Consider the following 15978-nt stretch of genomic DNA (forward strand, 5'->3'; position numbering starts at 1 on the left):
CTCCAAGAGGGCTGTTGGCAGGTGATGCAGAACCTTGGTGTTCCTGAAGCTGACCACCTTTTTCCATCGGGAACATTTAGAGGCTAAATTTCTAATTTAGATATCTAAGTCAGTCAGCTAAAATGCCCCCTAATGATTTCAAACAAAGACATTCAGCTGCTCTTGGAATTCTTTCCTTGACAGACTTGACAGATATTCTCTGAAATTTACCTCAGTTATTGGATTGGATGCCAATACTTTATCCTCCACATGTGCATTGCTGGTAGACTTACTCACAGTGGCAAAGTATCTCATAGTATATCTTGCAGACACAGTCTTTCCAGCTCCTGATTCTCCACTCACTATAATAGACTGATTCTTGTTATTTCTAAAACCAAGTAATTAGTTTAAATCAGACGTGTCTAAAATGCATGCATATATATCTAAAGATATATAAATAGATATAAGAATTATACATATGAAACAAATGTATGAAAACACAACCGTGGTGAATGCGTATCAGTTCCACCTTTCATCCATTCTCTTTCAACCCTCTTTGGTTGTAACATGACATCTCTAGGCTGATATCATTGCTACTCATGCAGCTAAAACAATGTTTTATCAAAAATGAAAATAGTTATGAGTTATATAAATTCCTCAGCTGGTTAAGTATTTACTCCTTCTCTAGTTACCCATACAAAAGTATTCATAATAGCCAAAGGTAAATACAGTTAATTCAAATTCCAATCAACACTGACTGCCACAAGACTTTAAGTGGTATTTATGGACGTTAAACAACATACTGAACCTTGCCATTTGCTTGTATGCTTCTTCTGCCACAGCAAATATATGAGGATCCATGTCCCCCATGTTTTGTCCACTATATGCATGGATAATAGCATCTCCATATATTGGCAACTGCTTATAGGGGTTTATTGCAACCAAAATTATTCCTATAACCAAGCATATAAAACAGAGATTAGTGCAATGAAAACTGGCAATGACAGTTAAACTGATTCAAGGTAGCAATGTTTTCTAAACTAGGTAAAATATCCTGATCAACAGACAAGTGAATATGCACACAAAAACTCCAATGAATTAGAAGACACTTGAGGGAAACATCACTCACATCATCCTGCAAACTAATCTGAGATTACTTTTTAAAGTTTTTTTTTAAACCTTGCATTTGACTTTGCTTACCACTATAGGTGTAGATAAGCTTAGACTCCACAAAACGAACTTTAAGATTGTGTAGAACAGCTGGTTCATGGAGATAACTAAGTGCAGTGAGATCATTTTCACCAACAAGTATGTCGGGATTTCGTAGAGGTGGCAAAGCAGCTGGATCAACAGGGTAATTAAGTTCCTGACAACAAAAATGACTTGAAATATCACAAAATAAACACATTATGTCTGTATAAATACAAATTGATCTATCTTTACACGAAGTTACAGGATTGATGGAGCACTGTCTGATTTTGTATTTAATCAATTCCATACATCTCACTGAACTTGAGTGACTAGAGCTCATGAAAATAAGATGGTGATCTTTTTTTCATTAAAAAGAAAGGTATATTATTTAATACTTTTCTTTACAGAATAGGAATGAAAAAATATGCAAATACTATTTTCAAAATATTACTTCAGTAAAGAACACTGATAACAAAATTAACAAATCTCAGATAAAGCAATAATTTTAGTGAAAAAAATGCAACAGCTACCTCTGTGAGAGATATACATGCCTTGCTCTTCTGATTTACTTCAATAATGAGTTTCACTGCTCAGTTCAAAAGTGATCTTTCTACATCAACATAAATCTCATAAACTAATGTGATACACACGGTAGAAGTGCATACATTTTGAGCTGTTACAGCTATTTACTGTACAGATTTCAAAATGTTAAAATTCTGGTCACTGCAGAATTATCATAATTCTGCAGAGTTATCATAAAGGAAAATATAGAAAATTCATTTAGACTTAGTGACGGCGAGTCCTATGTTTCTACATAAATGTATCTCAGCAAACCCCACGGTAATTAAGGCTTTTCTCCTTACAGTTCCATCTTCTAATTGCACATGGAGAAAACGGTCTCCAGCTTTGTAGTTTTTTGTGATTTCTGCAGACTGCCAAACTTCTTCATTATCAGGGATCCAAACCCTGTTGTACTACAACAGAAAAACAAGATAACAGTTGGCTTAGCTATTACCATAAAACAAGACTATAAAAAAGATAGTTTCAAAAAATCAAGTGCAACCTAAATGCTGAAGTGTATGCCAGGACTCTCTGGGATTATTCTTAGCTCTGACACTTTCATTGGGGTGTATTTTTGTGTTTTAGTGATTCTTTGAGGGAAAAAAAGAGAGAGACAACAGACAATCTCAGATACACTTGTTCTACTCCTGTTTAGCATAAAGTCTGCAGAACAGCACTTAGAGCAGTAACTGAACAATGGCCAGGCTGTTGCCAGGCTCTTCAAACCCTCTATAAATATAAAGAATAAGAATAAAACATGCTTACAGCACAGCCTTGACTCTTAGGAGAATTCAAATGAGCAAGCAAGTACCAGAGAAAGTATCTCATTCAGTAGAACTTAGACAATCACTTCCCTGAATTCAAATACAGGATACTGAATTTAGAAATTATTTTTGGCATAGGTACAAATATATACACAAGAAAGAGGCTACACAGTTACCTTTCTTCTAACAGGACCAAAATGTAACTTCCCAATAACATCCTCCCCTGTTCTAGGGTGAACTTCAAACACTACTGGCAGGTTGTTTTCTTTACAAGCGATCAGCTGCCTTAGCTGCAATCATTCCCAGTAAGGCCCTTTAGCTCTGTCTCAGGACGAAAACACCATTCTTGAAAGCACTTACTTCCAGTGGAAGCAGATAAATTTTAATTTCCTTATAAAATAATTACTTCTAGCCTTCTGCAGTGTGGTTATGTAAATGTAAATTATGTTGTACAAGCCATCCAGTTTTCCTATCTTGAAGTTAAAATGCTAAAATATTAGCAATATCTTTCAGTTCTCTGCCCAAGAACATATAGGGGATGTATAGTAGATGTCAAGGATAGTAGATGTCAAGGGGAAAAAAAAGTATGAAAATCACCAGTACATACTGTACTGAGTTTCTTGTGGGCCCTCTCTCCTCTCATTTGTGATTTAGTAACGTCAGAGGGCACAGAACCATTCAGTCCCTACTCTCACAAGCAACCATGTCATATAATCTTGTATCAGCATCTGCTTTGATAGCCATTTAATTCTCCTATCCTAGCTATACACATGGTCAGTTATACCAGCTTTGTGCTGTTTAAATAAGCCCATGACAGTTGCTGCAGCTTCTTACTTGAAAAAATTAACATTAGACAATGATTTCATGAGGTGTTAGTATGCCCCCAGATACCTCAGAGACTCTTAAACCTTTTCATTTTGTTGTTTCAGCTGTTACTTTTTGCAGAAATGACTTTTCCCTCTCTACTTTGGGTGAAGCCTTGGCAGCCCCAGCAGATCCTCAGAACAATGCGGCCTCCAGCCCAAGGACCCTCCTGAATGACTTCTGTGTCATTCCTGCACAACATTGATTTCCTGGCCTTTAAAAATACTTACATATCTGTTCACAGCTGTTAAATGGAATTCTTTATTTGCTGTTATTCTGTGAGTCAAGAATCTAACGACCAAATAACCTCAGAACATAGCACGTTCCCATGTGAGTGAGTGAACTACAGCAGGACATAGTCAAGAAAGGGACGGAAAAAGGCATGTGATTGAAACACTTATTCTTCAGAAAACGTCCCCGTGGTTCCAGGAGCCTCCATTGGCAAATGTACCCAGCCTACCACAGCTCGGTTTCTCCAAACCCTGCCTTACAAGTAAACACAAGGGACTGAGCTCATTTTCGTATCAAGTTACACCCACACTCTTTCCTCCCCGTCACCTGTGTAACTTTCCTCCCAATTTACAAAAATGCATGTTCTTCCAGCTGCTCAGCGCGGTTTTAGTACAACAAATGGACAAACAAAAACCACTGCAGCAAAAGGCCAAATCGAGTTTAGTATGGCATCTAGTTTTGTGACAGAAGAGACAGGTCTATAAGTCAGCAATATGCACATGGTTTTTGTTATTTAAGGCTCAGCAAACAGATTATACATCGCAATGCTGCGCTGACCACTGGAAAAGTGGGAAACATGCAAAAAAATACACCAGCTGCGTTCAGGAACAAGAATCTTTGTTTTAGTTCCCAAATCTGTCTAACACATTAAATACTTGCATAAAAACGAACACTCTGAAATTGAGTGACCAGGAAACTGCTGTTATACTTAAGAACTGCCCAAGACCAGGTCAGTGCATCTGAGCCCTACACCCACACAGCATTACAAGTCACAGAAAATAAGTGGTTTTCTAAAAGATATAGAAGAAGAAACACCATGTTTTCCCAAGGTGTCCTGGGGTTTTACAGTCTATCAGCTTTACTTCTCTATCGACACAGCCGGTTTGCAGCGCACGCCGGCCAGCCCCTCAGCCGGCGGGCAGGCACCGAGCCCTGGTCCCGCCCACGGCAACCGGCTGCGAGCCCCCGCTTTCCCTCGAAGCCGCGTTAAAGCCGAAATTGATTAATTCCCGTTTAAAAGCTGCTTATGTTATTTTTTTCTGTGTTGAATCACAACTTGATCTGCCTTCGTGGCGTACCCACACGAACATGACGCGTCAGGTCCCAAATCGTCGAACTTTCAGTCACACGGGGGAAATAACTTTTGATAGACACGCAGCTGTGAAACTCCGGGGAGCTTCGCAGTCGTGGCGTGGCCCGGCCCGGCCACCCTTTCCCCTTCCCCTTCCCCTTCCCCTTCCCCTTCCCCTGGCGGCGACAGTCCCCTCACATGGAGGCCTCGGCCCCCCGCGCAGCAGCCGTTGCCCCCCGTCATGGCGGCCGCGCACTCACCTGCGTGTAGAGCTCGGCCAGCGCCATGGGCGGCCCCGGTCCCGGCCCCGGCCCCGCCACCGGGCACAGACGCGCTGCGGCCGGTCCTGCCGGGGACAGGTGGCCGCAGCGCCACAGCCCGCCCCGGGCCGGATCCTGGCCCTGCCCCGGGCCGGGCGCGGTCCTGCCCCGGGGTGGAGAAGGCGGCTCCCCGCCGCCCGCAGCAGGACGTTTGCTTCAGGCGCTGCAAGCACCTGAGGTGCGCTCAGCACCTGAGGGCGCTCCCCGGAGCCGAGGAGGCCGGGGTAGCCCTCCCTGTGCCCCCTCCAGGACGGAGCGTCCGTGGTGTGGTCACTAACAGCTACTTGAGTTAGTGCTGAACAAGTTGGAGCGTTATTAAATACGTGTGTGGGTGTTGCAGGGGGGAAGCGTGGGGGAAGTTCACACGGCAGCTCTTTATTTGTGCAGGTATGTAAGTATAGTGGGGATGAGCAGTAGGCTCAACGATTACATACACGGGTGCAGGCCTTAAAGTGCTGCTAGGCAAAGCTAGCATCTTGGATACATCTTTAGGAATTAATAACAACAAATTGTCTAGAAGCGAGAAGGATCATGAGGGCAGCCATTCCTGACTAAGAAGAAAAGAATGGGAATACTAAGCACTTTGCTATAAAATACCATGAAGGAGTTTCTCTAACAAACTCAGAATATGATTAAAAAAAAAACACCCTCAGAAAACATTTCATAATCTTAGGGCACTAATAGGTACTACACTTAAATATTATTTATGAGAAAGAAGATTTGAATAAATATAGTACCTTGTTTTGGCAGCTAGAAATAGTTTCAGAGGTCCACCACTCCTCCCTTCCTGCCTGACACTGTAGAACTTTCATGGCACAATCAGATTGTAGTGAACTACAAATTTAATAATACTTGGTAAAATATTTGGTTAAAAATATCCTGTTATATCAAACAAAATATTTTCAAATATGCCCCAAAATTTATGACACACTGTCAATATGGGGATAGATGTTCATACATAGAGTCCTCAGATTTTAACTAGCTACCTTCACAGTCAATGTCAGCACAGAGCTTATAAATTCTAGCTGAGGTTAAGAACTTGTGATGTTTCTGGATTTCCATACAGGTGTTTTTGAATGCGGGGTCACCATTTGCAAAGAGATCCTAGATAGGGGCTAACACAGTGTAGTTCAATCAGTTATCTTGGGAAATGTACCCAAATCAATTCTTAATAAATACGCTCAAGTAGCCAAAGCAGGGAAAAGCGACAGAAATAATGAAGTGGGTCTTTAACAGCTCCTAGAGTTATTCCAGAAAAGAAGGAGAGGAAAGACTGTGTTTTTCAGCTACACAGAGCCTTGGCCGAGAAGATTGGCCCCTACATAAGGCTGCTACAATTCACCTAACAGTGGGTAACAGACAGAAAGCCTCCTCCAAGGGGAGGCTAAGGACAAAAGACAAGATAGTAAACTATTTAGTCCAAAGAAAGTCCAAAGCTCAGTCAAAAGTATGACAGCCAGATATCTAAGTATTCAAAACAAACAAACAAACAAACAAAACAGAAACAAAGAAAATCTTACAGCTGTGTTTTTATTTGGACATTTTCCAGTGATAGCTATTAGGCTACAGTTCTTATGATGCATACATTTACTAAGTACAACATCAGACACTACAACAGATCAGAGCTCAGGTCAATCTGACAATGTTTTGGTTTTCATCTATGTACTGTGGTGGTATTGAGTGAAAATCTATGTTTAAAGGCTTTTATTTACCAGATAAAGTATCAGCATCTTAAAAAAAATGTTTACTTATAGTACTCATACGGTATTTGAAATGTGTTCAGTTTAAATCACAAATTACACAGACCTTCAAATTGCAAATGCTGGTGTTTCCAAGTTGGGAACAAATGTTACCGGGTATCAATCTGCTTTGCAACATTAAAGTTGATCCTGCTTTTTTCCTGTGATAGGTAAAACAGATTAATTACATTTAACGGACTTAAGCACTTTCATGTTCCATCCCAGATTGAGAAGCAATGTTTTCCAAAATTTGAATAGAAGACTATGTCCTAAACGTCAGAATAAAATGGTCATTGGAATAAAAATACACCAAACTGAATGAGGTAATTGTGCAAAATCTCTAGAATAACTGTATATAATTCTAAGGGGTCTTTGACAAGTATTTTTCCAGCATCTGATAGAATCTATTATAGCAATAGATAATAAATTAAAATATAAAAGATATATCCACATTAAAAGAGCATAACCATGATTCAAAGGAAAAAAAAAGTTAAAATAATTCTGCATTATAATTCCATGGTTAAAGAGATATTAGTCCTAAGGTGAAAGATATATTATACACTGACACTAAAATTTTACTTCTGAAAAGTGCATGTAAAATACTGCCATGTAAAATATTAGATGAATTACCAATTACACATCTACTTCAACTTAAAAATATTTTCCTTTAAAACATGTCAAGCAGCATATACTTTTAACGTGATATAAAAGTAATACCAGTCAAACCACTGAGTTTAAGGATAATATCTATAAATTACTAAACACTACTTTTTTAAGGAAAAGAGATACAATAAGGCTTTTTACAGGTAAATGGACTTTAAAAATAAAGAAAAATACATTTAGGCATACATTTTAATACACTAATGCTTACATAGTGAACACACTTCCTGATCTACAGTATGAACATACTGTAATGCTATTTTTTTGTTTTTCAATAGGAGAAAAATTCTGTAGGTCAACATGTTCTCACTTATTTTCCTTCCTAACCATGTTCCTGAAAGTGAAGGCTTTCCCATTACATTCTCTCAAATACAGTACCCCTAAAAGTCTGAAAACTACTATACCCCACCATTCTTACATTATACCTTATTTGGAGCCACTCATAGTTTCAAAAATTAAGTAATATTAAAAAAAAAAAAAAAAGGTTTTGGTGTACCACGCACAGAAAGACAATCTAAATCATAAGTAAAGATCATTCAAAATATTTATGCAATGCAATATTAGGTTCTTGCAAGTGTCAGCATGGTCCATCAAATGTAATATGGGGCATACACATTTGAAAGTAAGACAACATGAGCATCTTAAAATGATACTTACAAAGTTTAGGTTGTCTTTATTATCAATTTTAGCAACCATATAAACAGTATCTCTACCTCTGAAGTAAAACACAACTGAAACATTTTTGTCTGCTTTACAGCAACATTTTTTTCTGTGAGTTTGCAAGCAAATAGATAAGTACCAAATAGTCTAATAGTGTACCTCTAGATTATTTCTCAGTATTTTTAAAGAAATTAATGTTAATGCTAAATTGCTAATTTTTATATTGTATAAAAAATATTGCACAATGTAACTGAGTAAAGCGTGTGACTTCTTTTTCCACATGTTATTTGAGCCATACATCACAAACTACATTTTAAAGATCAGAATTGGAACCTTAAGGAAGGCCCTTGCCCTTACGTTGCACATTGTGACACATGGATTCTATAAACCAGATGCAAGGCGTGTGAGACAGAAAAATCTTTCTGGTAAGATGTGTAATACCCAAAGTACCTCAGTTTCTCATTATGCGCTCTGGATCTCCAACCATTAAATCAGTATGCGTCATGGTTGAATGACAGCATCGTAGTCAAAACTTACTTAGCATTTTTGTAAGCCAATTTTTCTAAGAATATGAGTCTTGGGCTACTGCACAAATTTTCTGTTAAAGGTTTTCTTCTCAAATACATGTATGAAGGAATACTTTTTTATTTTTTAAACTTTTTTTTTTAAAGTGGCAACAATATACATTATACTGAAAATACACACATCCCTGGGGTCTACAAACAAAGAAAAACATTGGACAGACTACAAAATCTAAATAAATACAAAAATCACGACTGATTTCTTATAATTTGTTTCAAGATTTTGTATTCTTAGATAACTATTAAAAAAACAAAAACAACACAATAACTAAACATGTAATTTCCAGTGTGCTACTTGTGCTTAGTTACCATTTTCCTTTACAGGTGATATTTGATAACATTTGCAAAAATCCAGTTAGAATAACAGACTGCATTGGACTGTAAATAAGGTTGACAACAAAAAATGAAATACCTTATTTTTAGTGCCTAGTATGATACTGTCATACATTTAGAAGAGCACAATATGCAGCAGCAATTTAATATGCTTGGTAAACCACAGTACTAACAAATGAACACCTATGTTATAGCATATAGTAAGCTATACGACTTATCACTAGAATTTATGTCAAACTGACATAAATAAGGAAGTGGTTTAAGAAATCATTTTATATATTGCCAGTTTTTGCTTCTCCATTCCAGTTTTTACAAATTAAATGTAACAGGCTCCCAAGTAACTGTGTATGCTACTACAAAATGCCTTACTTCTGAGTTTTCCATGGTCAGGACTGTGACTGTCCCTATTGGTCCCTGCCTATGAGAAGGTTACATACGGAGTTTAATTTACACTATTTAAATATGTTACTAAAGATCTAAAAACGTCTCTAGACAGCTGAAGACACAATTTTTGTCCAAGACCGATTTCCATATTCTGGAAATCTATGAATCAGTAATGTCCTCATAAATGCAATGACTGAACACAAATGTACATCTTCCTATTAGCCTTCAATCTGTGGTGCTGCTGTGTAGTTTTCCAGCTACTTTTACTACAGATCTGGGCATATACAGACTGTTTGTTCAAAAATGTGTTTTCAGTAGCTCACTGTGTTTTAATGGGTAATGATATCAGGCAACCGATTCTCCATCTAACACTGACAGTACATCCTTGGGATCAGACACGTGATATGAAGCCCAACCCTAAGCTGGCTGGGATCTGGATGGTTTCTAACGCCAGAGAGGATGGATTAAATGGAAAAGTAACAGGAAAGATGTGTTTAGCATCCATGAGCAATTGAGGAGAGTCCTTCCTGTCTCGCAGACGCAGCTGCAAAGATAAGAAAGTGATTACATTAGCATTTAACCCCCTTCATTGACAATAATCATCTTGTGATAAGGTAGTCCTTCACCTGTGTTTACAGATACGTGAGTGCGGTAACTTGACCTGGAACGTTGCTAACAATTGTACCATTAAACTGCGGTTACTTTTGGTATTTTTAATTTTGCATATCTTCCCCTTATAATGTAATCTGAAAGTATTTAGAGTCCTTGCAACAGGAAGAAGTTAAGCACTATCTGGCAACCGGTAAGTAGAATTATAGTTTTATCTCAGTTCTACCTTCCCAGTCTCCCTTAGCCTGCTAACAATGTACCCAGATTTCAAACAAACCAGGAAGATCATCTTTGTTTCTTTTCTTTTGTTCTAATTGCTGATTTTCTTTGGAGTATTCAGAATATTTAATTTTTATTAAGATATATTAAATTAAAAGAGATAAATGAAGAACTTTGGAATGCTTATAGGCCTCAGTTTTCAAAGCAGTTGGAAACTCTCATGCAGACACAGGTCTGACAGAAGCAATTTAGAAATTTAGAAGCATTTAGAAAGCAAGAAAGAAGCATTCAGAAATGTTACCAATTGAGAAGTGGGCATCAAAACACGTTTAGAATCACTGAATATCCTGAGTTAGAAGGGACCCACAAGGATCACCGAGTCCAACTCCTGGCTCCACAAGGGACCACCCAAAAACCTGACCGTCTGCCTGAGAGCATTGTCCAAACGCTTCTTGAACTCTGGCAGGCTCAGTGCCATGACCACTGCCCTGGGGAGCCTGTCCCAGTGCCCGACCACCTTCTTGGTGAAGAACCTTTTCCTGACACCCAGCCTGACCCTCCCCTGTCCCAGCTCCATGCCGTTCCCTTGGGTCCTGTCACTGTCCCCAGAGAGCAGAGCTCAGCGCCTGCCCCTCTGCTCCTCTTGTGAGGAAGCTGCAGGCCGCCACGAGACCTCCCCTCAGTCTCCTCTGTTCTTGGCTCAACAAACCAAGGGACCTCAGCCACTCCTCATATATCTTCCCCTCTAGACCCTTCAAAATCTTCATAGCCCTCCTTCGGACACTCTCTAATAGTTGTATGTCCTTCTTATATTGTGGCACCCAAAACTGCACACACTACTCAAGGTGAGGCCTCACCAGCACAGAGCGGAACGGGACAATTCCTTCCCTTGACCGACTAGCAACGCTGTGCCTGATGCACCCCAGGGTACGGTTGGCCCTCCCCGCTGCCAGGGCACACTGCTGGCTCACGTTCAACTTGAATCCCCAATCCCCTTCTGCGTGGGCTGCTCTCCCAGCCTCTTGTCCCCTAGTCTGTTCATATAGCCAGGATTGCCCCCTCCCAGGGGCAGAATCTGGTGCAGTTTACATATAGAAAGACATATAACCACAAAAACCTCTCACCCTTCTGGAAAAGTCGTACATACTGAGAGAAACTAACATTTTCTTGCAAGTCTGGAGGCAGTAAATTGTGATTGCTTAAGATTTTCAGGCTGACATCACCTTTTCAGCATAGAAAAAATATGTCTAAAAAGCTTAATTTACTTCAGATTCCTCAGTGTGTTTCAGGATACGGCCTGTTTTGGCTCATTGAAGGGTTTATTACAGATAGCTACATGATTTTTAATGAAAAGATATAGCCATACCTGTATTGTACGGATAAATGATACCAAGACTCTCTCTTCAAATTCATTAACTGGAGTATACAAATTCAGTACTTTTACAATCTGTGAAGAACAACAATTCTTAGTTTCATTCTACTAATAAACCTGTGGGTTACAAATATATGGTTACTAGTATATATTTTTTTAATTATCTATTTTAAAAGGAAAATTCTTTTCAAGCTTTTTTTTTTTTCTTTATTGATTCACGCAGAATTTCATTATCTGCTTAATGCTATGTTATAAGCCTGCCTCCTTCAGAACATGTGTTCTCTGGAGGTGGAAACTCCAATTTTTACATTTGTGTGGAAAACACCCAACTATGGAAAAATCAGATTATAAATAGCTAATGGCGTTCCTACATACCCTGGAAACATGTTGCATTTCTCTCCCTAGTTTTTACTCTCTAATTATGACCTTCTGGAGCTTTCGCTCAAGAGAATCTTATGACTTCAGTGTTTTTCAAGAGTGAGCTATTTCTCTAAAAGCAAGACTATAGCCACTAGAAGAAAGAACTGCAAAAACAAGGACTTCAAATAATATGGATTAAACATCTAAAACTTTAAAAAATATATCTTTTTTTTACATTTTTCTACTTAAACAAAATTCTTTTTCAACAAAAATAAGACACCTGAAGTATGTGGAATTCTAAGTTCTTCCATTACAGAACTAAATTAGTGAATTAATAAATCAAAACAGCTGTATCAATGTAAAAGTGCTGACACCAGTGTGAAAGAAATGGAGAAATTTGTTCCTTCTCCTGACGGGAATGTTCATCCAAAGATGCTTGGATCCAGTTATATGCATGGAATGGATCCAGAGCTCATCAAACAGATAATTTCATCTTTTTGAAATTATCAAAAAGATAATTTCCTAGTATCTGCAAAGTTGCCTGGAGTACAGAGATGTCAGTGAAAAGTTTTCTGCAGACTAAGAGACTATCTGTAAGTACAACAAACTGCACGGTGCATTGAGTTTCTTCTCATTTAGTCAAAACTTATCTTGAACATCAGACCTCAAAAAAAGATCTGGTCCTTTTTTTTTTTTAACCCTTCCAATTTAATCTCTTTAGTTGTACTAACTCAAAACAAAGTCAGAGAAGTTTGATACATGTGTGACAGCAATGCAGGCAGCCCTAGCAAACACTGACAGAGCAGAGGAACTGCTCAAATGTGACAGCCAAAGAGACAATGAGAGTTTGGTTACCTGGGCAGTAGTCAATGCATTGCACATTGAACAAATGGCTTCTGCATCTTCATCTGTTTTCTTTTTTACTTGCAACAACTGTGCAGCCTGAATGAGGGGCTCCAGTGTTTCTTTAGCCCCGCTATTCATCAAATTTTTATCACGTAGCCATTCTTCAAGTTGACTCACGTTGTATCTGTACAAAGAGTTAAGAATACCAAGATATTAATGCTTAATTACTGCTAAATTGAAAGCATGTGCAATTTCTCTTTCATAGTGTTTGTTCTTTGTCTTCATATGCTTTTCCTTCACATCAGTGATTTCCCATGATCTTGTCTTCACACTATTTCCCTTTGATTAAGGCAGGAAATTTTGAGTTTCAAAACAGTTAGAAACTGTGGCCAAAGACTTTCACTTCCACCCTTCCCTGCTTTTGTTCCTATTAATCACAGAAATGTGACAAGTAAAGGCAAATGAAATTTTGGCAGAAATGTACAGTGATGCTTTTCGTGGTTCCCTGAGTGAGTGGAATGCCTTCGCTCAATTTCCTGGCACATGCCAGTAGAATGCATTGGGCAACTGATGCCAAATGTAGGAATAGTCTAAGATGGCTTTACAACAGGAAGCAGGAAATTACAGTATAGATGAACACAACAGGTATCCACTGAGCCACTAACATACAAAGAATGCAGCAGGCACAGTTGTCATTACTGCCTAAAAACTGAGAAAGCAAGTATCAACATTTCACCTTCAGTTCTGATTCCCACTGCACGACAAAATACTTTTGTTTTGCTTCTACCATGTTTCCTTGAAAGCTAGGTAGGGTTTAGCTCAGTCAAGCTCGTTTTAACCGAACCCCTCAAAATCAGTTTAACAGCATCCACAACTGTTTGCATGTGAAAGAAAAAAAATACTCATAGCATATCTGCTATTCTCTCAAAACGTATTCAGCAGTGTCAAGAACACATAAAGATTTTCAGCACTACATTCAAGAACAGTGTGACATAAGCTCTCCTACCTTATCTGCATTCCTTTGCTCCATGAGCACATGTCCTTGCGCAGAAGAAGATTATTAAGTGTTACAGCCCCGATGATGTAGAACATCTGCTTGACAACCTGTTTGATGAGCTCTGGATCCATTCCATGCTGACACATCACTGAATGGAAAGAATTCAGCTGCCGAATAATGGAGTCCAAAGTGTAGGTTCCTTCATCAGCAATGCTGGATGTTCTCTTCCGCAGCCCTGTTGGTTTCACCCCTGAGACACCTTGGATAGTCTCATGCTCCAGCATTCCTGAAACTGCATTTGATTGACAGCGTTAAGATAACAAATGCAAATTACTTACATGCAAGCATGCTATGCAAAACAGCAAAACTTAGTATTTACACAGAAAGAGCATGCTGGGCTTTCTGCCAACCACACTATCATGATTTCCAGCAATTTTCTTAGTGTCCTACTATGTTTTGCAAAATCTAAGCTTACAGGGTTTTACAAAGATTCCAGCATGTGTGTTTGAATGGAAGGTCTAACTGTAGCTCAACAAAATGCTTTTTTCCTCCACATGATCATATAAGCAGCAGTGTCAGCAAACCAAGTGATGTTCCATTCTTCTAAACGGTATGATCAGAAACCATAATGAAAATTTGTGAGAGAACTGTCTGACAGGAAAAATTAAATGTACTTCTAATAAATGCAAGCTTATATGAATGCAAGCTTCACCACTGCTAGCTCTTTCATTGCTAATAGTTGTCTATCATGACAGACAGCCATTTTTTCCTCTGTATTCATTTTGAGTTCTCATGTAATTTAAAGTCCAATTTTTCCAAAGGATATTTCCCAATACACAAATGTCAGACAGTCCTAGTAGTGGTTTCTTCTTGTAAATACATGATTTATGACAAGCATCAATAATGTAAATTGATTTATTCTGTTAGTGCCAGAAGAACCAGACACAGTTTAGTTTTTCCTCTAATCCAAGCTATTCAGCGTAGTCCTTGTCATCTATAAACAGAATACCACAAGAACTATTAATAAAACTGTACCATTTATGAAGAAATATCAGATACAGCGTATTACTACCATCACAATTGTCTTTTTGGTACTACTGTGTGCAGTTTAAAGAATTCAGCTTTGTCTTACCAATCATTGGTTGCAGAATGTTTTCCAACACTCGGACAAGTTGTTGATAGATCTGAATAGCCAAGTCACTCAGTACTTGTCTATATTCAGCTAAGTCAAAATTAGTGAGGCAGTGCTCATTCTGACGAGGTGTATTATGCTTCATAAACCCCTGAATTAATAATTTAACAGAAATAAATGCTTCAATAGAATAATAAAAAAATTACACAAAAACAGTACTTATACATGTTCATGCAACTGACAAATAACACTTTCAAAATAATAGTCGCAGCCCCTAAAAACTCTAATTTGGAAATTCTCATTGTACCTAATACTAGGATTTGATTTTCAGTTCTGACTTATGCAATGTCTGCTTCCTTGATGTGAAACTTTGAGTACCTGACAGAGGAACAAACTCTGCCAGCCTTCTGGCTGGTAAGACCCTTCCCTCGCACTCCAACATGGGCATTCTCACCTGGCCATTTATAGTCAAAATCCCATTTAGGTTTGAAGAAGGAATATGATACATCATAGCCGCCAAACTTAAAATGGCCTGCCATACCATGGTTAAAGAGATAAATATAGCCTTTTTATAGGAATTTTAGTGAATCATTACCAAACATCATAATAATAGCAAATAGATTCTTCTACTTAATCTGGGTTAGCACCTTCAAGAGTACAATGCCATCTAACCTGTAGCGCCCTAGCCTGCAATAAAGTGAAACTGGATCAAATTTTATCTCCTAGTGCTTTCCAATGACATCATCACCATCATTCCAGAAAGTGTAGCTGTTTTAAGAAGCTTTGAGTAAATTTTGAGATATTTCAGGATTTTGTCAAAGTGTAGTGCTCACAAGAGTACTGTAGATCAAAAGAAAAGAGAGTAGGAGCACTGCTTACCTCCTCTCCACTATATTGTTTCAAACAGTGCAAAAATCGGCAGGTGTTGGATAGCCAGAATGACACTGTTTCGAAGTCATCACCTCTTTTCTGAAGATAAAAACAAACACATTTCAGCAAAGACTGATAAGGGGAGTAAAATAATAAAATGTTAGACAAACACTTAAAATCCATTTTCTTGTAGCTACTCAGATTCTGATGTTTTGTAAAACTGTATTCCAGTGA

The 15978-nt window shown here is 38.4% G+C and overlaps 2 protein-coding genes across 9 annotated transcripts in view; both read right to left on the minus strand.

The window, feature by feature from the left end:
• The window catches only part of MYO5C (myosin VC), a 33238-nt gene extending 28185 nt beyond the window's left edge, over positions 1–5053 (minus strand). The window contains 5 exon segments of the mRNA XM_035554249.2: positions 211–367; positions 788–932; positions 1180–1345; positions 2034–2144; positions 4923–5053. Of these exon segments, the coding sequence (XP_035410142.1) occupies positions 211–367; positions 788–932; positions 1180–1345; positions 2034–2144; positions 4923–4949 (606 nt within the window). The 5' untranslated portion in view covers positions 4950–5053.
• Positions 5054–6496: 1443 nt separating this feature from the next.
• Positions 6497–15978, minus strand: part of MYO5A (myosin VA) — a 103768-nt gene continuing 94286 nt past the window's right edge. For all 8 annotated transcript variants that reach the window (XM_035553823.2, XM_035553827.2, XM_035553829.2 and 5 more), the window contains 6 exons: positions 15754–15843; positions 14875–15025; positions 13752–14034; positions 12755–12929; positions 11534–11614; positions 6497–9883 (listed from right to left, as the gene is read on the minus strand). In XM_035553823.2, coding sequence (XP_035409716.1) covers positions 9731–9883; positions 11534–11614; positions 12755–12929; positions 13752–14034; positions 14875–15025; positions 15754–15843 — 933 coding nt within the window. In that variant the 3' untranslated portion in view covers positions 6497–9730. The remainder of the gene's footprint in view (positions 9884–11533; positions 11615–12754; positions 12930–13751; positions 14035–14874; positions 15026–15753; positions 15844–15978) is intronic.

The sequence above is a fragment of the Cygnus atratus genome, chromosome 11, assembly GCF_013377495.2.
Source record: "Cygnus atratus isolate AKBS03 ecotype Queensland, Australia chromosome 11, CAtr_DNAZoo_HiC_assembly, whole genome shotgun sequence".
NCBI classification, from domain to species: Eukaryota; Metazoa; Chordata; class Aves; order Anseriformes; family Anatidae; genus Cygnus; species Cygnus atratus.